At 48.1% G+C, this 23,910-nt stretch overlaps 7 protein-coding genes across 7 annotated transcripts; 3 read left to right on the top strand and 4 right to left on the bottom strand.

Moving 5' to 3' along the window:
* Window positions 1-1,551: 1,551 nt before the first annotated feature.
* Window positions 1,552-2,803, top strand: F5891DRAFT_977058 (uncharacterized protein; the record flags this gene model as incomplete). The annotated part of the gene is made up of 7 exons (XM_041376667.1): window positions 1,552-1,635; window positions 1,683-1,754; window positions 1,869-1,950; window positions 2,025-2,243; window positions 2,385-2,527; window positions 2,604-2,612; window positions 2,723-2,803. 7 exons carry the CDS (start codon window positions 1,552-1,554, stop codon window positions 2,801-2,803), a joined length of 690 nt encoding a protein of 229 aa, XP_041229743.1.
* Window positions 2,804-6,069: 3,266 nt separating this feature from the next.
* Window positions 6,070-8,489, top strand: F5891DRAFT_977057 (uncharacterized protein; the record flags this gene model as incomplete). The annotated part of the gene is made up of 7 exons (XM_041376666.1): window positions 6,070-6,097; window positions 6,161-6,310; window positions 6,455-7,123; window positions 7,174-7,227; window positions 7,269-7,345; window positions 7,440-8,214; window positions 8,266-8,489. The coding sequence occupies 7 exons, from the start codon at window positions 6,070-6,072 to the stop codon at window positions 8,487-8,489; spliced, it is 1,977 nt and encodes a 658-aa protein (XP_041229742.1).
* A 2,604-nt stretch (window positions 8,490-11,093) lies between these two features.
* Window positions 11,094-12,675, bottom strand: F5891DRAFT_977056 (uncharacterized protein; the record flags this gene model as incomplete). The annotated part of the gene is made up of 10 exons (XM_041376665.1): window positions 11,094-11,107; window positions 11,163-11,399; window positions 11,452-11,679; window positions 11,731-11,905; window positions 11,958-12,137; window positions 12,188-12,250; window positions 12,320-12,373; window positions 12,436-12,480; window positions 12,540-12,614; window positions 12,670-12,675. 10 exons carry the CDS (start codon window positions 12,673-12,675, stop codon window positions 11,094-11,096), a joined length of 1,077 nt encoding a protein of 358 aa, XP_041229741.1.
* Window positions 12,676-13,441: 766 nt separating this feature from the next.
* F5891DRAFT_33552 (EXS family-domain-containing protein) lies at window positions 13,442-15,440 on the bottom strand. The gene is made up of 5 exons (XM_041371396.1): window positions 14,950-15,440; window positions 14,695-14,895; window positions 14,425-14,646; window positions 13,595-14,370; window positions 13,442-13,536 (listed from the first exon to the last, which is right to left on the bottom strand). Exons 1-4 carry the CDS (start codon window positions 15,369-15,371, stop codon window positions 13,800-13,802), a joined length of 1,416 nt encoding a protein of 471 aa, XP_041229740.1. The 5' UTR covers window positions 15,372-15,440; the 3' UTR covers window positions 13,442-13,536; window positions 13,595-13,799.
* A 60-nt stretch (window positions 15,441-15,500) lies between these two features.
* F5891DRAFT_1013281 (uncharacterized protein) lies at window positions 15,501-16,376 on the top strand. The gene is made up of 3 exons (XM_041360781.1): window positions 15,501-15,668; window positions 15,722-15,943; window positions 15,996-16,376. Exons 1-3 carry the CDS (start codon window positions 15,518-15,520, stop codon window positions 16,295-16,297), a joined length of 675 nt encoding a protein of 224 aa, XP_041229739.1. The 5' UTR covers window positions 15,501-15,517; the 3' UTR covers window positions 16,298-16,376.
* F5891DRAFT_1104081 (tRNA synthetases class I-domain-containing protein) lies at window positions 16,375-20,555 on the bottom strand. The gene is made up of 12 exons (XM_041363626.1): window positions 20,276-20,555; window positions 20,034-20,215; window positions 19,257-19,964; window positions 18,994-19,209; window positions 18,847-18,938; window positions 18,699-18,797; window positions 18,520-18,646; window positions 18,305-18,471; window positions 17,977-18,252; window positions 17,493-17,925; window positions 17,219-17,440; window positions 16,375-17,165 (listed from the first exon to the last, which is right to left on the bottom strand). The coding sequence occupies exons 1-12, from the start codon at window positions 20,295-20,297 to the stop codon at window positions 16,476-16,478; spliced, it is 3,234 nt and encodes a 1,077-aa protein (XP_041229738.1). The 5' UTR covers window positions 20,298-20,555; the 3' UTR covers window positions 16,375-16,475.
* Window positions 20,556-21,689: 1,134 nt separating this feature from the next.
* Window positions 21,690-22,019, bottom strand: F5891DRAFT_1184341 (uncharacterized protein; the record flags this gene model as incomplete). Its single annotated transcript, XM_041366427.1, has 1 exon — window positions 21,690-22,019. The coding sequence occupies one exon, from the start codon at window positions 22,017-22,019 to the stop codon at window positions 21,690-21,692; it is 330 nt and encodes a 109-aa protein (XP_041229737.1).
* Window positions 22,020-23,910: the final 1,891 nt, after the last annotated feature.

The raw sequence follows: 23,910 nt of genomic DNA, 5'->3' as shown, positions 1-23,910 counted from the left end.
GATATTGACCTTGAAGGGTGGGTGGCACGACCACTGAATGTGAGTTTCACATGCCAATTTCATCATGATTCTGACAGGTTGTATTATTTAGGTTGAACGTCTTCAAAATAATGGGTATGACTGTGGCGTATGGGTTTTAGCTACCATTTTGGCCATTGTACGCAGTAGACACATTACAGGAATGCACGAGCAAGATATGGACAATATGCGATACTATCTCCTTACTACGGTATTTGCACTACCAATGATGTCATAGTGTAGTTCAATATCAACTTAATATACATTTCGCCCTGTTACTATTCAAAATGCAATATAGCCACCCACCTTGGCCTTCTTGTGAAAATGTTAGTATTAGCATGGTGAAGCACGTCCTTGGATCCTTGCACCAGGTGCCAACGTGCTCCATCAATGGTTACAGGTGCGCTGGAGAAGCTCATGAGCACTCTGTTCATGATTATGGGTATGTGCCGTCTCTGTCTGGCCCTCGAAACTCACCAAATCCCTGCACCAGGTACTGATGTACTCCGTTCATGGTTACAGGTGCGCTGGAGAAGCTCATGAGCGCACCATTCATGATTATAGGTATGTGCCATATCTGTCTGGCTATTCCCATGTAAAAGTAGTCAGCAGAATATACAAAAATTGTTGCGATGCTCTACTATATATTACTCTAAGTATCTTTCTCATCTGTTCACAGGTTCTCTGATGCTCTGTTCATGGTTACAGGTGCGCTGGAGAAGCTCATGAGCGCTCCGTTCATGATTATAGGTATGTGTGTCTTTGTCCGGCTACTCCCATCTAAAAGTACTCAGCAAATATACGAAAATTGTTGCGATAGGCTCTACTATATATTACTTTAAATATCTTTCTCATCTGTTCACAGGTTTTCTGATGCTCTGTTCGTGGTTACAGGTGCGCTGGAGAAGCTCATGAGCGCTCCGTTCATGGGTTGGAGACAAGACAACTAGATTATGTAGTGCATACTTGTGTGTACATACAGTGATAGATTAGAAGAGAATGTATGGTTTATAAACATAAACTATTGGACAAATGCCCGAGTGAGATTGAAGTTACCTGTAGAAACAGCTAGGTAGGGATACAGTAGTAGACAGTCCAAATTCAATGGTGTGCCGCTGCATGGATGGGATATGTAGTAGGTGATGAGTCCAGGGGGATCTACGAAACTTAGTATGCACAGTATTTTCAATTTCATTCACTTACCCTTGTGACGGTAGGCCTCACAGGAGGCTATGAGAAACAGGCAACCCTCTTGAGCCTCCCAAAATAGGCCTCCCAGGACGCTATAAAAAATTGCAACCTCTTGAGCCTTGCTGGCGCTATGTTACAGCCCCTTGGGTCACAATTACTGTTCTGGGTAAGATTTAGCGCTTGAACTCTCTGCCTCTTCCAACCTAACATTTCAATTGAACTTCTTCGAACTTACTACAATTGTCTATATTCCAGAATTTTCTTTCGCATGGTTTGCATTTTATTGTATGATCAATATCTGCTAGTACTTTTGTACGTTGTTTGTACGTTGCCTCCTGCAAAATGGCCGCAACCACCGGTACATCATCCTACCTCGTCGATGTTGCCACGCTTACAGACTCCCAATCCTTTTTGGTCACTCGTATTGTAAGTACTGGTAGTTGTATATTTGGATTTTACTGATCTACTTCTAGATGGTGGATAAGGCAGTGTCGACAGAGGACACTGAACTTAGTGAAGGCTCTCAAGTCACCAAAGGCTCCCAGGTTAGTGAGGGATGGAAGAGCCTTGATGGGATACCCTGTATTATGGGTGGGATACAGGCGCTTGTTGGTAGGTTTAGTCACCACACATTCACACTAATATTGACATCATTGTAGCATCACTTGGTGGGACACTGCATGGGCGGACAAGTCGCGACTTTCCCTGGAAAACACTCCCAAAAGAACTCGCTCGCCTTGGGTATGTCCTTGTCAATTATCCTGACGAGACCTTGATGCCTGGCGAGCTGTGACCCACTCTCTCTTGCACCAAAGGCATCCACGATCTGCCCCAACAGCATCGCATCAGTCTCGTCAATTGCCTCAAGGAAGGTACCCTTACCATTCGAGCAGTTACGAATGACGCTGCCCACTTGCGTCTCACCACTTCAAAAGACCCTGTTGTTATTGGGGATGTCCCCTCAGCTTGCTCCATGCACTCCCGCGGGCGACGTGCATTTGCTGATGGCCGCATTGACCGAAAGGGCCTTCCCCGTATTCAACAGCCTCCTTCACCTACCTCTCATCGTCACGTCCAAGTTATTGTGGAGATCACACGGCCACCACCCCGCCCAACTTCTATCATGCCGCCACCACCCCACTCAGCTTCTATCACACGGCCATGACCTCGCCCAGCTTCTCGAGCATTCTACAAACCCTCTGCTACGCGCACCAAGAATCTCATTCCCCCAATTGCTTCTGTCAAGGGGGGCTCGTCCAGCTCTGAATATGCCAACAGTACTGGCAATGAAATTCATTCTGAGGATGAGGAGTCACAAGTCAGCGAGGGTGGTAGTCGCCCTGCAAAGCGCCTTAGACATTGATTGAGCGTCTCTATCTTGGGACCAAATGTAGATAGCACATGTATGTTAGCTCAATATGATCTGTGTACTTCTAACCTAATCTTGACATCCCGTTGTCTTTGGGTACGAAGTAAGGCTTCAGCCTTATTGCTTCTTTAACATTATCTTTAGTCATGGATTCACTTTCATGCTAAGCCCTCTCTGGAGTCTCTGGAGCCTCTGGAGCCTCCCAAAGACATTGCTATTTGTTAGGTCGCCCTCTACACCCTCCTCGGCCACCATCCTTGGACCTCCGTAATGTCTCGTACATTTATTTTCGCTTCTGTGCTCCTGCCTGTTGTTCTAACTTATTTGGTCTGAATGAAATTAATGGTCCGCAAAAATGCAGACCCTGTACTCACTAGAAAATTCCATAAGTATGAGGCCTCGCGTCCTTTTTTTCGCCTGCCTTCAGGATTCCCAGTCATCTACCTAGTATCTTGTGCAATCCATTCAAAAAACAGTGCCAAATTCCGCATCTCTGACCAGGTAAGCAATGCCCTCTTGCCTCCACCCAATTACCTTATACCATTGACTATCTACTGCAGATATGACCCAGAATACCCGTGATAATCCTCCTGCCAGTGACCAGCGGTCATCTTCTAACCCCTTCATGGACTTGCCTCCTGCTACATTCGACTATACTCAAGAACAGTTAGGCGGAGGACGATATCAATCGCCACCTGTTGAGTTGACACCCTCCCACCTGAGGAGCAAGCTCAAGGCTACAGCACGGGACATTGGCATTATAAAAGGGGCCACCCTCCGCCGCCAGGCATTTCAGCACCCCTCTGAGGACAGCACACAGTCTGATCCACCAGCTGTTAACCACATGGGGCAGGATGTAACTTCAATGAGCAGCACGTCATCGCTTATGCTCAATGTTGCTAACAGTCGTCACGCCTCACCATTTCCACCTGCTCCTGCTGCCCCAGCACAATCAAGCGACACGTCATCACTTACGCTTAATGTTACTCACAGTCGTCACGCCTCGCCATTTCCACCTGCCCCCACACAAATGCCAGATCTGTTTTATGGCTCTAGCATGAGCCACCAAGCTGCCTGGATGGAGCAACACTCTTCTGATGCTGACGCCTATGGTATGATGGGAGGTGACACTTTCACAGCTGGCTTACTTGAGGATCAAACTTTAGGCATGGTTGGAGCCGATGGTAAGTCAATATAGGGTGGATCATTTGTCCCTACTAATTTGCAAGGCGGCAAAGTTCCAGATATGCCCATTGGACCACAACATCAGCTTACCACGCAAGACATGTCCCGCCTACCACCTCAGCCCTCGTTTCATTTTCCTCCGAGTCCAATGGGTCCATTGATGCCACTTCCTCATGAACGCTCGCAAGACCCTGTGGGTTCAGGTTTTACCCAGGATCTATCTGGTCGTGTCTCGCCATTTGTGCTCTGTCCCGTACCATCCTCGCCTCAAGATCATGCACCCCCACTCCCAACCACGAATCTAATACCACCAACACCACTGCAGCATGGTGCCAGCAAGGCTAATAGCGTAATCTCAACGAACACCACCACGACTCGTGCGCTCCCTGCTGTGATGAGAGATCTTAGTCCACAGTTGGATCTAGCATACTACCCTTCTGCTGCTGTCTCAAATAGACGGTTTCCTGAGGAGAATGAGCCGATAACACATCATGATGGTCCCACTGTCGCAGGACGCAGGTCTACAGAGCTGAATGCCACCCTTGATACCGGGTTTGCAGAAGTCGAACGTCACTTTCTCAATCTCTCAACTTCTACCACGCTCCCCATCAATCAGCTGATTAATTCCTTTTTGAAGAGCCGTGGACGCACAGTGACTAGTGTCAATTACTGGAACCTTTACGCAAACTACTTTAAAGATAATGTCCAGCAGGAACTTGCTCGCATTGGCAGAGAGGCACCCGAAGGAGGTGGCACACCCAGTGAGTATGATATTGAGTCATATACATCATATTTATCGCCCTTGCAGGTGCAACCATGCAAACACAATGCTATGACAAATTTAAGGTAGCCTACCCTGACACGTATCAAGACATTCTGTCAATGCATGAGGAGGTGTCTCTCCTGGGATCATCTCCTCAAACCATCGCGCAGCGTGGCCAGACTTTTCAAAAACATTATCGAAGAGTGGTCAATATTGTATGTTATTATGCTATCTACTAACATCCCCTGACTCGTTTGTTGTCATAGCTCGAGTCAGGCTCTGTTAAATTCGGCTTCGAAGCAGCCATCGTACTCTGTGTTACGCACTCAAATAGATCTGTTATGCGGAGCCCTAAGAGGGGCGTCGTCCGCTAACGTTCGTGACGTAACCGGAAGGGTCCGGTGTAGCGACTGAGACTGGCAACGATGAGTCGGCAGATATCAGAGACGCGCGTGTCATGTGACTTCTAAGACGGATGTCTTCAAAGTCACTGACGTTCTCAAAGTAAGGACAGTCTTGTCCGAACGATGAGTAGTCGATCGAGGTAGACTTAGGCGCGAGGAGCACCTAAGAAAAGATACTAGAGACTGAAGCTGAGGGGGCTTCAGAGGAAAGTATGTTCGAGGGAAGATTGAGTAGATTCAAGTTAGGGAATCTAGTACAGAGTGACCGACTACTTATACTAAGTGGAAAGGGTTAAGGGCAAGGCTACCGTACTGTAGGTAAGGGCAAAGGGGAAACGGAAAGGGTATAGGTAAGCTGGTAGCAGAGCCTGATTAGTGATGTAAGGTCGAATGCGGAATGAGACCGAGAAACGTTGGAACGAGCCAACGGTAAATGATACAATGTGCAGCATGCACGAGTCAAAGGAAAGATAAGACAAGATAAGGAAAGCCACATTGGTGGCACGAGTCAGAACAAGTCATAGCCCGAGGGCACGTGCGCACGTTGGTGCGATAGGAGGGGGACGAGGGACGGGAACGGTCCCGAGGATCCGGTCAACGGATAGTCAGTAGAGAAGGACGAGCCGGAGGCATACAAGGGTGAGGACGAAGGGGAAAAATGATAGGGGGGCCATGTAGCCGATGTTACTTGTAACACTCTGTGGTAAAGTGGTTAACGAGGACGGATCACTTGGACATTGTTATAATACACCTGGTGCTGCAGGGGTAAGCTTATTCATTGGTATACATGCTGACATACACTCAACTAGCAATAGTTTTGGGAGACATGGTGCCGTGCCAGTGATGATGCAATTATTGGTCATCTCAAAGCACATGTGTAGTAAGTCAAAGATTGATTTTGTTCACGCAAATCCTCATCTGGCTTCAAACAGTAATACAACATCCCTATCCACAGTTGATGATGCATTTAAGGACGACATTGATGCCAACCTTGAGGACACATCAACCACCAACAACCTCGATCAGTCTTCTGATATTGTGGAGGGACGCAACGATGGTTTAAAGTGGGTGAAGAACCAAATCATCAAGCAAGTTGGTATGTTCTATTGTCACAAGTCTTGTCATTCACTTAAACTAACATGCACTACATCACACCAGCCCGACTTGGTATGTTCGATTGTTGCCACTCTTTCTTCACTCACGTTAACTAACATAATCTGGCTATGCTAGCCCGACCTGGCACTGGGTTCAACGATAAGAATTTCCCTTGGAAACTTATGCCAGCAGCCCTCGTGCAAGCCAATCTTTGTATCAAAGGATACCCAGCTCACAAATGTCTCTTACCAGGGGAAACTCACAACGAGATTTCCAAGAAGAAAGGTATTGCTGCGCTGACACAGAAGGAAGTTACGGCACTTGTGGACGCTTTGAAGGCAGGGACTATGGTGATTAGCAAATCTGAGTATGAGTGACGTACGTGTCAACTACATCACACTAGCAAATTAATTTTTATATCATATGTAGCGGCAGTGATTGCCTCTGAGAAACCTGTAGTCACAGGCGAAGCTCCTTCATCTGATTGGGCGCATTCTGGTGCCCGACAACTCTTTCTTGATGGCCACACAGATTACAACGGCCCTGCTCGCCTCAAGCCCAGCGGTGCAACCACCAAAATCAAGAAGGGTAATAAAGTGCCTAAGGCTCCTCCTCTGCCCTCCATTGATGAATCAGACAACGATGACCAACCTGGACCTTCTGCTCCCAAGCGTGCACCTCAGGCCATCCTCCGGAAACCACACATGCGCATGGAAGTTATTCCGCCTCCATTCCCATTCCCACTACCACTACCCTCACGTCCTTTCAAAGTTGTGCCTAGGCCAGCTGCCCCTCAAGCTCGGAGTGATATTATCGAACTAACGTCCACTGACGAAAAACCCTCCGAAGAACCTGACACGGAATACGAAGAAGCAGCACGTGGGAAGAGGAAGCTCAAGTCAGCAAACACATCGCGTGCGTCAAAAAAGCTTGCCCCATCAACAGACAAGACTGACACTTCGAAAGCGGGGAAGAAAGGAGTACAGACGAAGAACAACCCCCAACCCAAGGTGCAGGCATCAAACCCTTCTCCAACAAAGGGCGGACCACTATCCCCATTGATGGTGGGTTCATCGAGCATGGCAGCCTCACCAGAAAGTGAGTAGTATTTGCTTCTGACCGAGCCCTGCTTATTTCAAATTTTATAGGTATGGTAATGCGACTTCGAGATGGACCTTCAAATGACTCGGAGGACATGAAGAGTAAGTTTTTTTATTTGTTAATTTAATTCTATATCTCATAGTCTACACTCTAGAACGTGTCAAACCACGGCCGGCCACCAAAGGCTCTAAGTGTACAATGAAGCGTGCCCTTCGTACTGTATATAGCAACTCGGACTCTGAATCTGAAGAGGACAAGGATGCGAAGGCAGAAGCTACCACAAACTGTGCCATCTCTGAGTCCACTAATGCAGGTTCATGTCCAGGCAGATGTTTCAGAGGGAGCAGTGCTACACAATAAAGTTCCGGCAGGAGATACACAGGAGGAAGAACTAGCTTCTGCTGTCACGCCTAGTATTCCCAACCAACAGCCCGATGTCCCTCGTATTCCCATCCAACAGCCTGATATCCCTCGTGCCCAGACTCCTCATGGCTCAGAGCTGTCTCATGATGCCCCTCATCTCCAGACTCCTCGTGACTCGGAGCCTCCTCGTGATGGACCTCATCCCCAGATTCCCTGTGGCTCGGAGCCTCTACATGACCCACCACGCAACCTTCATGAGATTCCCCATGATCATCATCGTGATCCTGGCGAGGCCCTATACAACCATCATGAGCATTCACGCAACCCTCGTGAGCCTCTACAGTACCCTCATGAGCCTCTACAGTACCCTCGCGAGCCCCTCTGGCATGACCCTCGTGGCACCCTTCGCAACCCTCGGGATGATATCCAACAAGACCCTCGTTATCCTTCCCGTGCTAATTCTCATGACCCTATGCACCCATATGACCAATGTTACCATGGGCGTCATCATGAGGTCCAGAATCAGCATGAGGCAACTCCAATTATCAACCGCGACTCTCTCCACCCCCACGACGCCTTTTACCCACGTGATTCTCGTCCCACCCGCTCCCTTGGTGGTTACCCACCTCCAGATAATTACGGATCCACTGAGGTTCGCACAGAGAGTGATTTGAACACTCGAGATAGCTCTCCTGCATCGGATTTACTTGGTCACTTTAGTCATGGTGAGCAGGAACGTTCATACCCAAGCAGATATAGCCCTGTATTTGATCCAGGCTATACTCGTGAAGCTGGATATAGTCGACGTGATGACCTCGATGAGCGCAGGCATTTATTAGCTCCCTATCGTCCAGTTGGTCCATACCGTAACGGAGGATACCCACAAGACAGAAGATACCACAATTCGAGGTGGACAGACCATGATGATCCCTATGTCCGTGATGCCGTGCCACGATCCAGTCGTGATGCACACAACCAGCCCCGAGGACCTCCCTCTTAACCAATACCCTCCTTACATTCACGCCCCTCATTTGTATCATTTTGTTTTGTTTTTGCTGATGTTTTCGTGCTTTTCCCCGTTGTTATGTTGTCCCGTCATTTTTTGCTCATGCATGTCCTCATCATCTTGTTGCTGTGTCGTGGCCACCTATTATACCCTACCTACATAGGTAGCTACTACTATGTTTTGTAATTTTTCATGTCAATATCAGTATAGCGGCTGCATAGCCTGCTTTTGTCTCATTCATAATGTCATCCAAATCACCGAGAATCTTGCGCAGGAATGAAATCCTTAGAGAGTTTGATTGCACTGCCAAGATTTGATATGTCTTTGTGCATTGGAAAACTTGAATCTACGGAGATCTCATCAAACATAAATATCAGATAATAGGAACAACATAAGTAAAAAAACATAAACAAGCAATAACAGGAATAATGGGAGGCTACGAGAGGGTCACTATACCTACGACAGCAGGAGAGGTTTGTATAACATGCTGGGAGGGTCTCTCAGAGGCCTCTGGGGTGGGAGGGGGCTACCCTCCAATGGTGACAGATGAATCCATGGGGTGACTTGCAAGGGCACTGTTGCACCTCTTGAGGAGTTGAGAGGGGAGGCCCCAGGGAGAGGCAGGCTGAGAGGCCTCTAGGATGGGAGGGGACTACCCTCCAATGGTAACGGACAAGTCCATGGGGTGACTTGCGAGGGTGCTGTTGCACCTCTTGAGTAATTGAGAGGGGAGGCCCCAGGGAGAGGCAGGTCTCAGAGATGGGTTTCGTCCTACAATGAAACCAGGTCTGACAGACCGTGGGAACAGCGCAAAAGTGCTGCCAAGGGTGCTTTTGACCTCATGGCTTGGCTGGGTAGGCTTGGGGATGATCTGGCCGTTAAGGTATGTCATGATTCTCATTTTTATTAACATATCTAGCTCATAATGTGACATAGAACTTTATTCCTCGTCTCAAAGACCACTTATATGCACACCTTCAAGGGCATGTATATGAAGGCGATGAATACAAGTTTACCGATGCAGAGCGGAACTCAGTTCTGATCACTGACAACAAACTCTTCGAACATAGCATTCTTCACATCAACTACACCACCTATGACCTTCGACACGAGCAAGACTCGATTAATCCCCACACTCGTGCTGACCTGATGGTCATGTCACATGAGGATGAACGCACTCACCCTTACTGGTACGCTCGTCTTATCAAGATTTTTCATGTCAATGTGGAATACCACAAATCCCCGGATGTGATATGGACCCGTCCAAAGCGAATGGATGTCCTCTTCGTTTGATGGTTCAAGTGTGACGATAATCCTTCCGGATTCGCTGCAAAGAGGCTCCAATGGCTCGAACTCTTTGAGGATGAAAGCCCCGATGCATTCGGATTCCTTGATCCAGAGTGCGTCATTAGGGGCGTGCATATAATACCAGGATTCGCTTATGGCCGTTCCCAATGACTTGTTGAACCAATGATTGCGCGACGTGAGGAAGACCCAGATTGGAATTTTTATTATGTTAATATGTACGCACATTTTTATTTTGCTATCTACCAACTACTAACAATATACATGCTATTTAGGTTTGTGGACAGGGATATGTTCATGCGATTTCGTGGCAGTGCCGTCAGTCACAAGGCTATGCGGGAGTGGGACGATATTTTGCAGTGGGAGGGACACGTTGTCGAAGACCTGGATAGTGAAGCCAACGAAGACATCGAAATGGAGGACGAAGACGGCAGTGACGAGGAACTAGATGAGGGGGATATTGAAGAGGGTGACGAGAGTGATGAGGGTGATGAGAATGAGGACGAGGACGAGGATGATGACGAGGACAGGATAATAGCTGAGTACGGTGAGGTGCTCGATGACGACATACTCATTGAAGAAGGTTATGGCGCTCTTTAGGTACTTTCTATTTGACTTGCGTGGTTTTCATTCATTTTTGTTTTATATTTCTCTATACAATACATGGATGTATCTAAATGTATCTGACATATGGCATACCGCTACACTACGAAATGAAATATGTCTGACAGATAACACGCTTGACGTCAGCGTGCCGGGGTGACATGTCAAATGTCGGATATAACGGGCAGGTGTCGTTGGTGGTGTCAGAAAATTCAACATATCAGGTGATCTCTGGATTCGGTAATTTTGGTGATGAGTGGGCGGCCCAACACATACATAGTTGTTCCACTTTCAACGTGAGGTTCTAAATCTGTGCTTACCTTGACACCACTTTTTGGTTGGAGATTACACTGACCTTTCCTACTTAGTCTACTCCGGAGAGTCAGGGAGTAGAAAATCTAAGTTGTGTTTTACCAACTTGCATGATATCTGAATTGAGCAATCCACCTCGCCTGAAAGTAATACGCGGACCAGAGTCAGAGTCATATGATATGCAGTCAGTCTCCAGCAAGATATTCTCGATAAACTTCACGCTGTGCGAGTGTGGAATTCATATATATCAATCATTTCGCTCTTTCATACTATCAGTAATGTACATCCTCCTTCGCATAGACATACAGGTGCATATAAGTTTTGTATACATAAAGATATTAGCAAGGGTTTCAAACAGGCGCATCCGCAGTTCGACGTTCAACGCTGACCGTCTACAAGAACATGTCAGACAAGACCAACGAGTAACGTGTCTAAACAGGTACTCACAAGCCTTGCTCTCGTACTTGCCGATACCGACGATGATGTTTTGAGGCTCCTGGGCCTTGCCAGAGAGGTAGTTCTCAATGATGCTCTTGGTGCCGCTTGCATAACGAGCCTGAGCATCGAGGGTGGTGCCAGAGTAATGGGGTACCATGCCGTTACCGCCGCCAAGGGTGTTCTTAGCCGTGCGCAAGATGTGGTCTTTGGGTGCGGGCTGGACGTTCCAGACATCACCGGCATAACCTGTTGCCATGTGAGCTCAATGTGCAGATATTAGGTGGTGGGGGTCACGAACCGTTCAAGTGACCACTTGCAAGGGCAGCAGCTACGGCGTCCTTGTCACAGATAGCACCACGAGCGGTGTTAACGAGCCATGCACCCTTCTTGAAGTGTTTGAGAAGGTCAGCGTTTACGAGGCCGAGTGTACCCTCGTGCAGAGGGCAGTTGACAGTGACGACGTCGCACTGCGAGACGAAGTCCTTGAGGTCCTCGACGCGACGAGCGTTGACGGCCTTACCAGCAGCTGTAATACATGAGTTAAGCTGTATAAAACCGAAAATAGTGTGGTACAAACCTTCAGGCAGGGGAGCGTAGTCGTAGTAGATGAGTTCCTTGCAGTCGAAAGGCAGCAGACGCTGGAGGACACGGTAACCGATACGACCAGCACCAATGGTGCCAACGACCTTGCCCTCGAGATCGAAGGCATTGCGAGCAATGTCAGAGACCATCCAGTCTCCACGCTCGATCATCTAGATGGCAGGCAATTAACAGAGGGAAGCGCGTGCTAGCGGGTCATCATACCTCGTGTGCTGGAACAAAGTTCCTGACGAGGAGGAGGATAGACATCACAACGTGCTCAGCGACGGAGACGACATTGGATCCTGAGACCTCCAAGACCTGAATACCATGTTTGACAGCGGTGTTGAGGTCGATGTGGTCAGAGCCAACACCAGCGGTGACACAGAGCTTAAGGTTCTTGGCCTATCAGGAGTATGAATGTACCGTTCATATTGATAGCTCAACAATCATACCTTTGCGATCAAGTCACCAGTGAGGTACCCGGGGTGGAATGGAGTCGTGATCAAGATCTCAGCCTAAAAAGGAAAGTAAGCACACGCGAATATATATACAGTAGTCACGGTAGGGGCTTGGCTTAGACGTACATCAACGATATGCTTCTGGAAGTCGCTGTCAGGGCCCTCTTTTGATTCCGAGACCTACACGAATGAGTAGAATTAGGCGACTGCGTAAGCATGCCAAGGAAAACCTTGACACGTACAATGTACTCGTGGCCTTGTGACTCAAGCCACTTGCGGATACCGAGCTATACGGAAAGCTTCAGTAAGCCTGTTTGAGATAATCCAAATGCTCAATGAGACGAACCTGGTTCTCCACAGTACCAAGGAGACGGGGCTCGCTCGTAGCAGCATTACCGCCCTTGTAGAGGATAGCTAAGATCTAGAAGCGCAAGCGCGTCAGATCTTGTGATTGATGACAGCGAATTCATCACTACCTTCATGACTGAGTTTCTGAGGACTGAAGGAAGATGTGTAGTTAGGAAAGTGGGTGGAGAATGAGTTCTTAAGTCGACCAAAGTCCAGGATCTTTATAGGGGGAGTGCGGGGTGTAAGCGGTCCTACTGTAATAGGAAAATATGCATCAGCTGACACTGTGTGGGCCTACCGTTCTCTGTGCACATCATGGTTCTTCCGGTTTTGGCCTCTGATGAAGCGATCCGTCCATTTGGCAGATGGCGTCCTGATGGGGATCACGTGTGCCTACCCGGTCACGCCCATTGGCCAAAAATAACGCCCTCCATTATATCGCGTCCCGGAAGAAGGCGTTCGCATGGTATCAGTTGGAGAATTGATGCGGACGGGATCGGAAGAAACCATTGTTCACTCACCACGGCGGACGTCTGAGTTCAACAACAATATTTAGTAGACTTGGGAGATGCGGGCAGATCCTGGGACGTTAGCAGTTAGCCCCATCTCACGTTCAAATGAAACACTCCTCGCCTGACACACACTCGGGTGGACCTTGTTCAGAGTTCATATCAGCTTTACACGAGCGTCGGAGCACCCCGGTGAGATCCCCAGCACATATGGGAACTCCAATTTTCTTTGTCATTTTTAATATGTGACATGAGAAAGGGAGAACGAGTTCATGAATTGGTCAGTTAGAGTACAAGCAGCCTCCAGTCTACTCCATCAGACTTTGTTGTCGAGCAACACTCGTTAGGTTAAATTTGATGTTTCGATGGGAACGTCTACTTGGTTCGATCGGACATGGTTTTGGCGTTGTGACCAGTGAATAACGAGCTGGACCCAGTCGCCGAGCGGGACCTAATGTATGAACATGTACTGATGATTGCTGAGTGCTATAGTATGAGCTGTCTCGTTAGTATATTGCTATGCATAATGAACCCGATTACTTACAGTGCAAATCGTTATCGCGAGCGTTTTGATGCGAAGACATAATCATTCATCTATAGGATCAGAACGGTTTGATGGCATTGCCGAGTAGGGCATGATGTATTAATATCTATTTGTAATTGCTGGATGCTATACTATGAGCTGTTCCGTAAGTATATTGTTACGGACCCTGCCTAGTGAACCCGATTACTCACTACAATGCAAACCCTTATCCTGAGTGTTCTGATGCAAGTACATAATCATCATCCATAGGATCAGAACGGTTTGATGGCATCAACTCCACCTCCTCTGATGCAGTCCTGATTGACATAATCTGAGATTTGTGTTGTGCATTCTTTGCGACCTCCCATTCCACCCGAAGGAAGACCCACATCCATCGTCGAAAGACTTCCGCAACCTCAAGCCAGAGCATAAGAACGCTTCCTTCCGACTGCGAATGCAGATGACTTGATAGTTTGATTGACCATGTCATACGAAGCACGAGGTTGAAGAACATAACCAGGGGGTATACCAGAAGCGGATAGAGCAGCACTGGTCGAAGTCCATAAGGGTATGACTGGTGACGGTGTATTGCGCCACCAAGAACCTGGTGGCCGGAAGATTGTGTGACAATATGTGCGTCGGAAGACCCAGCAATGGAAGAAGTTTTTGAATGGAGAGATGGGAGCACAAGGGGTCTTCGCGACTCCGCAGATCGCGATTTCAAAAGGTTAAGACCCCAATCATTGGTCAAATCCCACCAGAAGGAATATAGAGAGTTCACGGCCGCGGCTAGAAGCCTAAATTGACGTAGCAGATCACTTGGCGACGACAAATTTATGAACCTTGCTTACCATAGGCGAAATAATGGATGTTCCCCATGCCATGGCTCTCGCGTGACCAATTCACCTTTCATCTCCGCGAGCTCCAGTACCACAATTCTTTGAGCGGCAGAAAGGAATATCACCGGGAACGAAGATGCGTATTTGAGCGCATTGAAGAGGGGTCGCTTGCTGGTGTTGGTAGGAGACTGGTACTCGATCAAGCACTGGCGGAAGCGAATGATATACGGTAGACTGACTTCTGTGAGTACAGATTTTCACACACGGGGGAGTGGTGCGTACCTCATGAACGTTGGAAGTATCCACTGAGAGAGGCCATCGAGGTGTGGGGGAGACACAAGACTTCCACCTGGAAGCAACATGCAAAGAGAAAGCCAAACGTCACCAAGAACTTTTGCAAATGATGTGAACACATCTGCGAAGACTACATCCGAGAAATACACTGGACTATCCATTGAAGAGAAGATACACCTTGCAGCGCTCCTGTTAAAGATTATTACAACGCTATCATGAAAAGACGTAAAAAAGCACTCTTACTGGAGGAACATATCTCTCTCGCGTTTTTGGCACAACTCAAATGGGCATATGAGAGTTGTTAGCACACCCAAAGAGCTCAGGGCAGGGATATATTTGAAGGTATCCACCAACATAGTGTTCGAGTGAGTGGCAAGTCTGAAGAAGGACCATCCAGCAAAACACCAAGTTGCATATCCTGCGAATAGACGGTATACAGGCATATAAGATAGTCGTGGAGACGAAAATACTCGTGAAGACGAGGAGTTGGTAGGCAAGAAGGTACGACCGGAGGACAACTCTAGTGCTGACCCTGCATCAATCCCAAGTAGGTGCAATCCATGGAGGTTGGTCGCCCATCCTAGTATGCCCAAGCCGATCAAAAATAGTACGCGAAACGGGAGGGGAAAAGAGGTAGAGAGCGGAACTGCATCACCCGGATCCATTCTATAGATTAGAGTCGCAAAGCATGGAAAGAACAGACGATACTGCTGATACTGCTGCGGGGGTCAGTGCAAAACGCAAATATTCCGAATCCGTTCAACAGTAACCACTGTGCCACGTGACATTGATCCCTTCTACTCCAACCACCATGGCTGAGAAGGCTGGCGCATATGGCACCAAGGCCGCCGACACTGATTTCAGGAAGAAATGGGATAAGGAAGAATACGCTGAACGGGCGCGGAAAAAGGACGAGGAAGAACGGACCAGAATGCAAGAAAATGAGGAGCGCATGAAACAAGGTACGCAATATCCACAGCTGGCTTTTTAGGCCGGGTACTACTTCGTTATACAGGCAGGAAACCGCGCAAGGCCCCAAAGGAGGACCTTCCGAAGCCGACAGAGCTCATGAAACGTCGAGAAGCCTCTCTCGAACTGGACAAGAATCTCGGAAAAACCATGGTTGTGCAGAATCCCGGCGCACGAGGGCCGGGGCAGCCTGGTTTCTTCTGTGAAACTTGCAATCGAAACTACAGGGACAGCACAGGTTATTTGGATCACATAAATAGCAAAGCACGTATGTCAACACAACGATCGCCAATTGTGTGTATCTTTAAACATAGCCATAGATCTCAGGAAACTTGGTCAGACGACCCGCGTGGAACGCTCTACCCTCGCACAGGTTCGCGCTCGAATAGCATATCTACGGGAAAAAACCAAAGAGGCATCATCTGCCAAGGCTTTTGATTTTGACCAGCGGCTTGCAGAGGTCAGGGCGAAAGAAGATGCTCGGCGAGCCGAGAAGAAGGCTCAGAAACAGGCTCAAAAGGAGGAAGCTCGTCTTGCACTTGTCAAAGATACTGTCATGGATGGTGATGATGAGATGTCGAAGCTCATGGGCTTCGGCGGCTTCGGATCCACCAAGAAATGATCATCTGTTGATACCCACACAACTTCAAATTGTATCTGTAGCCACAACTCACTGTATTATCACACCTGTCATCACTTCATCAAAACTCGCGTCTTCGCATTCGCCAACCTAATTGCTCAGCAGGTAATGTACAAATTCCGCCATATGATTCTTGTCTACTTCTAGCCTTCTGAAATTATCATGCCCGAACCAGTGACAGCACGAACTTGACGTCTGCTACCTCCTGTTCCTCTTCAATCACGAGTTCCCCACCATTTCTAGTCTTCACGTCAGCAGGCACGCTACGGATGGTCTTCTGAATGACTTCCGCGTGCTCCTTGAGGGCGTCTTGCAACTCTGCCCCCGAGCCCTCTTCAAAGCAGTAGTACACGTTCAGATCATCGGTGGCTTGTAGGCCAGCCTTTTTCCGAAGCTTCTGTACCCGGTTGATGACCTCTCTCGCAAGCCATTCGCCCATCAGCTCCGGGTGGACTTGGATATCCAGTCTGACCACGACATCATTATCGGTATGGGTTGCATACTGGCCTTCAGAAGCGGGTGGTAACTCGAGGTAACGTTGCACGGTCAGGTCACCAGCGACTAACTCAATGCCATCAACTGTGAGCTTCCCTGAGTCGACGTATGCCTTGACATCGGTGGTGGAAACATTGGGAAGCGCGTTCTTGACGCGTCCGAGATCCTTGCGCAGTTTACGGCCTAGCGTGCCCCAATCTGCGACAGCTCGGTAGCCAATGCCACATGCGGCCTCGTCGGTGGTGAACACCACGTCGCGTACGTTGAGCTCTGACTGAATGTAACGTTGCAAAGACTGTACATCGGCAATGTACTGCTCCTCGGGATGGAAGATAAGGAGTTCTCTGAGAGGCGTCTGTGTGTCATAGATTGGTTAAAGTAGTTCTCATGATGGTGAATAAAGCTTACCTTCAAGGACAAGTTATGCTTCTCCCGGATATACCGAGTAAGATCGATTACAGCTTGCATGCGCTTCACCTGGCGCTCGATCACCTCATCGAAGTACTCTTCCTTGACATCGGGGAACATGAGGAAGTGAACTGATCGCGCATCGGGAACGGAAGGATCCTCTGGGATATATTCACGCAGAGTCTGATATAGATTCTCCGTCATGAAAGGCGTGTACGAAGACTAGCAGAGCATCAGCATGGTCAGTCGTGGTATTTTCATGTGGAACACGCACCATAGTCCTGCAAAGGGTGAATAGTGTCTCGAAAAGCGTGTTGAGGGCGGCAATCGTATCCTCTTTACCATCCTCGCCCTTCAATCTTCGCCGATTGAACCGAATATACCAGTTCGTTAGTTCGTCGATGAGATCAAGGAGTCGCGGCAAGATAGTGTAGAGCCTGTAAGCCTTCATCTCATCCTTCACGAGCTTGATAAGAGATTGACACCGAGCAAGTATCCATCGATCCATGACGTTGTTCGAGACGGGCGCATGTGGGTTGTACATGAACTGCACGCCAGTGGTCTTGTTAAGAAGCGTCACTTGACCAATGAAGAATCGGACGGAGTTCAACCAGGGAAGAAGAACACGAGAGATAACATCCCGAACACCTTCCTCACGGAAGCGCAGGTTTTCACCCCGTACAATGGGAGAGTTGACCAGAAACATCCTGGGACGAAGTAAGCTTTAAAGTAGCATATCTTACTGAATTGACACTGACCTCGTAGCGTCCGCACCATATTGGTCAAAGATGATATGAGGGTCGGGATAATTTCTAAGACTTTTGCTCATCTTCTTGCCATCGGCAGCGAGCACGAGACCGGTGACAATTAAATTCTTCCACGGTGCAGTGCCGAAGAGATGAGTTGAGAGAATGAGCAACGTGTAGAACCAACCCCGAGTCTGATCAATACCCTCTGACACGAAGTCACCCGGGAAGTTCTTGAGGAAAGACTCTTTATTTTCGAATGGGTAGTGTGATGATGCAAATGGCATACTGGAATGGTCCCATTGTTAGTGTGGTTTGCAGGATCGGGGAGCCGAGTTACCTTCCAGATTCAAACCAGCAGTCAAAGACTTCCTCCACGCGTCTCAAGACGCCCTTGCCCATCTTCGAAGGAATAGTCAAATGATCTATTTTTTCGCGATGAATGTCTGTGAGGCCAACAACACCAGTCAGCTCCTCGAGTTCGGCGATGGAGCCGATGCAGACAACCTGTCCTCTTATCAATTCACACCCATGTTGAAAAATCCTGACACTAACCTCTTCATAGTCATCGCTAACCCACAGAGGTAGTGGTGTACCCCAGTACCGGTTTCTAGATACATTCCAGTCACGCGCATTTGCTAGCCAGTTTCCAAATCGACCATCCTTGACATTTTGGGGCACCCTGATAAACAGAATTGGATCAACATTTGCAGGGAAACCGACGGTGCGCTCACCATAGTGTGTTCAAGTTGTTGGTAACAAGCTGGTCTACGATAGGTTGTACACGGATGAACCACGACGGCACAGCACGATAGATTAAAGGTGTTCCTGATCTGGGGAAGGAGTCAGCGTACCGATCAATGTCCTGTCAAAGGGCCTTACCGCCAGCAGAACGGATAGGAATGCTTGATGGTCGATTGCACAATGAGACGACCTTTCGCCTTCAAGACCTTCATGACTTCTTTATCTGCAGCCTTGAAACCAACGGTGAGCACCGCTAGATAGTTCGATCGATGAATAATCACAAACTTTGATGTACATGCCCTCGAAATCGGTGACTGGCTTTGTGAATTTGCCAGCGTCGTCTAAGGGACATGGAGCCATCTCTCCGGTAGAAAGGATACCATTTTCGATAGCAACGCGAGCGTCATCTTCACCAAATGCCGGGGCTTGCTGTACGATACCTGTACCGTCCGTCGCGGTAACATATGTATCCACAAGCACGCGAAATGCGCGATCTTCATACTGAAGGATGGTCGGAAACTGCACGAAAAAGAAGGTAATTCACATACCTGTTCTGTGAAATACTCGAAGAGCGGCACATATCTCCATCCCTTCATCTCGATACCCTTGTAAGATGCTAGTTTCTTGAACTTTGCTTTCTTTGGATCTTTGTAGAGAGTCCCAAGAAGTTGATCACAAAGTATGTAATTTGTGTTGTGTTCTTCATCGTGAATCTTGATGTAAGTGAGCTCGGGATGAACGCACACTGCTAGATTAGATGGGAGGGTCCATGGGGTAGTCGTCCAGGCTAGAAGCGATGTGCTAGGATCTTCAACTAGCGGGAATGCGATTGTGACTGCAGGATCGTTTACATCCTTGTAGTCTAGCCCTGCTTCGAAGTTCGAAAGTGGGGTGGTACATCCTGTAGAATACGGCATGACACGCTGGCCACGGTACACCATGCCCTTTTTCCAGAGCTCCGAGAACGCCCACCACTCGCTTTCCATGAAAGGCGTATTTAGTGTTTTGTAGTCGTTGTCAAAGTCAATCCATCGACCCATGCGCTCGACGGTGACGCGCCAATCTGACGCGTAACGCATGACGATGGCACGACATTCTGCATTGTATTTTTCGATTCCCATAGCCATCACGTCATTCTTGCCAGTAATCCCAAGTTTCTTATCGATCTCATGCTCGACGGGGAGACCATGAGTGTCCCATCCAAATCGACGCGTGACATGATGGCCTGTTACGTGGGCATGTCGAGTGACTATGTCCTAGATCAAGGAAGCGAGCATTAACAGATCGGCCAACGATAAAGATCAGATATTACTAGAATCACATACCTTGATGGTACCCGCGAGAAGATGACCATAGTGAGGCAGACCAGTCGCGAAAGGAGGACCGTCGAAGAAGACATATTCTGGCTTGCCTTCTGATAGCTTCAAACTTGTCTGGAAAGCATCTATCTCGCGCCAGTAAGCGATGACTTTCTCCTCCTCCTTTGGAAAGTTGAATGGTTGGGTTACTAGTCCGAAAGACACTGATAAGCACCATAATGCATGGGCGTAGTCACCCAGCTACGCACTGTCTTGTTTTGGGAATGACATCCTAGTATCTCTACTTCAGCAATAGTGTGGTCTGTATGAGTAGCCCTGTCGCGATCAAGGCGATTCTTTTGAAGTGATATCTTGATCTAAAGTGTGACTCGAGTTTCGGATTATGACTCGGATATCAAAACCAAACACTGTGGGTATGTGTGTCACCAAGAAAGGTAGATCATGGACTAGTGCTCGCGAAAAACAGCTGAACAGTGTATGTAGATCGATGGATGTAACGATCAATTCGATTCACGGACTCATCGTTATATCGTACTACAATCTTGTAACCCCTTCGCAAGCAAAATTTTGGATCCCGCGTCGATGACTTTCGGCAAAGAGCGACTGAGTCACTTCAATCTGAATGAGCCAAGTGTTCTCCCGTCAAAACAAAGAAGCTACGAACTTCCACGCAATATGACTGCGGCGAGGCTTGGTGAGTCACTGGATTATTCACCCAAGTTGTCAAAGTTCTGAGTCGTTGCCGCAGTTTCGCGCGTCGCTAAATCAGATTGAACCCTCCAAACTTAATATTCGGTAGTATTCAGTGACTGTCGAGCCACCATGGCTACATTTCACGATAGGATGTCGTTTGAGGTTTTTTCGACATCTCTCTTTTCCAAGCTAACGTTGACACCAATGGATATATGTGTAGTAGTGCTCTCAAAGTTTCGATGTGTTTCGACCTCAAAAATGTCATGCTTGAACTACTACTTCCGGATCATTTCTGTGACTTTGTCGGTCCCAAACCAACTGACATCAAGGTCCAAGTTGTCGTTCCCCGGCAACACTCGACATTGATCGTCATAATACTCTTTCTGGAAGTCCAAGGGAAGACGCGAGCTGAACTCGACTGAGGCATACGCAGTGATGTGCTACCCGCTTTCGCAGACCAGGATACTTGGTCGTACATTAAAGAAAGGCTCCATTATCATTTCTCATTTATTTCCGAGAGGCATGTTCGTGCGACTGTGTCAACGCTGAAGTTTGACCCCGCAGTCATCTCCGGTTGAAAATCCCCTTTAATACAATAGTTCAGCTGTACATTAACTATCGGTATCCTAGAGTAAGAATCCGTCACTCAAGTACTCATGATCATCAATTTAATTGATTGACACGATAACGAGATGTATCCGACATACCAAAGGACTACTCTGTGCAACAAAAAAGAGGGGGAGGGGGGAACTACTGGTAATAGACGATCCTCGCCGTCCTGGGATCTTCCTTCCTCAGACCAACACATGAATAGCGGCAAGAAAGTAGGCTACCACAGCCCGACAACTCGGGATTTGAGGGCATGAATGGGTGTGGCAGCCAATGCAATGAAACAACTATATGGTTTTGACAGGTGAAATAAGTACCAGCGCTTCCATCGATGATCTGCATAGGTCACTAACGTTCGTTTCAAGCACCTCGGAACCAGCGAGGCGGGCCAGTCTTCTGCAGCGCCTCCTTCAAAGCGTTGGATTTTGACTCGGGGGGCGCGCTGGTTGGTAAGCCCTCTCGAGGGTCGGAAGAGGCGAAGGCGATGCACCAAAAGGTTTTCCCCTTGTGATTCTGCACGTCACGAAGTTTGGTGTAACGGTAAACGCCTGTCTCTAACCTAACATCTCCCGCAGCCATGACAATGATATCCGTCAAGTCGCTGTACGTCTTGGGGGGCGGATGACCCATCTCAATGCCTCGCTGGAGTAACCACTCCTCTGCCACAATATATCCGTAGAATTTGACCATTATTGAAGCTTGAAAAAGTATAACATTAAAACACAGAGGGGGTTTCGACGCAATGCATAGGATGTTGTCTTACCTTATATAATGACGGGTGACTCCACTCGATTCTCGAAAAGGCAACTGCGCGTCACGAAATGAAACCACCCGCCAGTTGGGTGCCAACGTTGCGATCATTATCGCGTCCCAGATTTTACTTAGCAAACGTATCTCTTCAAGAACGCGCGCGAGGTATTTGGCTCCTGTGTCCTCTGTTGTTAGTTCACGTTCGTTCGTCACGGCAACCCAGCACGTTTCCATCATTTCGTGATATCCGCCATCCACACTATGGAGGAGGGTTTTGTCTGCAACAAACGTGCCGTTCTCTACCAAATCGTGCGTGGAAAAGCAAGTCCTCCTGTGGGAAACTGAGAGACCGAGCAGCAGCGGTAGAAGAAAAGTGGGGTATACAAAAAACAATTGACGTTGAAAATGGTTCCGGCATAGCGAACTCGACCCCCGATGCAGGCCTGCAAGGTCAAACTCGGCAACTGGTTTTCTGCGCTAGCCTCGTGCCTCGGCTAGCGCAGAAATGAGTCTACACTTGAGTAAGCAAAGTGGCGCAACGCACCTTGCTCCGACTCACATCGATAGTCGAGCTACAGTCTCTCATTATTAGAGTTCTCTTATCATCTACTATACCCCGCTGCCTTTCTTTACCCCCACCCTCCACTCCCTCTCTCAGGATATGGACGAAATACTTGCCTCGTCCTTTGCCTCGCCTCACCAACCATTTCGTCCAATGCACTACGTTTGCTTCCTAAGTTTTCAAGCTACACGTAGGGCGACTTGATCGGTACCCGTCCGCCCATCATAGCTCACTCGAAACCTTAGGTCCTTGCGTAGACACTCGGCCGAAAAGCCCTGCGGGCTTTTTACCCAATCAGCTTCCCTTTCTTTCGTTAATTCAAATCACTGTCGCATTTGTACCTAGTCCGTATGCAATCCAACTTGCTCCGTCCCTCCAATAAACTGCGCGTCGAAGGCATAGAGTCGAACCCTAGTTCACAACCAACTGACAGGACGATGACTTTCGGCAAACAGCGACTGAGTCACTTCAATATTCAATCATGATCGTCAAAACAAAGAAGCTATAAACTTTGACGCAATATGACTGCGGCGAAGCTTGGTGAGTCACTGGATTATCCACTTAAGTTGTCAGATTTCTGAGTCGTTGCCGCAGTTTCGCGCATCGCTGAATCAGATTGAACCCTCCGAACTTGACATTCGGTGTTCAGTGACTGCCGAGCCACCAGGGCTACATTTCACGACAGGATGTCGTTTGAGGTTTTTTCGACATCTTTCTTTTCCAAGTTAACGTTAGCGCGAGCTGAAATCGACTGAGGCATACGCAGTGATGTGCTACCCGCTTTCGCAGACCAGGATACTTGGCCGTACATTAAAGAAAGGCTCCATTATCATTTCTCATTTATTTCCGAGGGGCAAGTTCATGTGACTGTGTTAACGCTGGCTAGTTTGAACCAGGACGGTACCTGCTTCGCAACGGCGAGCTCTCGCCGACCGCGAGGATTGCAGGGAGCCCTTTCCTCTAGTTTGGAAGAAGGTTTCTTGCAGAGAGTTTGTTATGGCAGCTTCCTTGTAGATCTCAGCGACAATGCGCTTCTTGAAAGCCAAAGACGCGAAATTTCGACCTATCGAAATCACTCCAGCGATTGCAAATGGTGTTGCATCGTGAGTTTGTTGATTTGATGGAACTTGACTTTGATCTTGAAGTCGCTCAGCACTATCCCCGCGTTTAATTACCGATACAAAGTTGTTCCATGAGTAGGATCCTTTTCCTCAGTTTTCGATCCGATATTTGAATCGTACTTGATTAAATTTAAATTCTTAAGCCTAT

Source organism: Suillus fuscotomentosus (genome assembly GCF_016647785.1).
Source record: "Suillus fuscotomentosus strain FC203 chromosome Unknown F5891scaffold_10, whole genome shotgun sequence".
Classification (NCBI taxonomy): Eukaryota; Fungi; Basidiomycota; class Agaricomycetes; order Boletales; family Suillaceae; genus Suillus; species Suillus fuscotomentosus.
The sequence above is the reverse complement of the archived record's forward strand: the minus strand, read 5'-3'. Positions and strand labels throughout refer to the sequence as shown.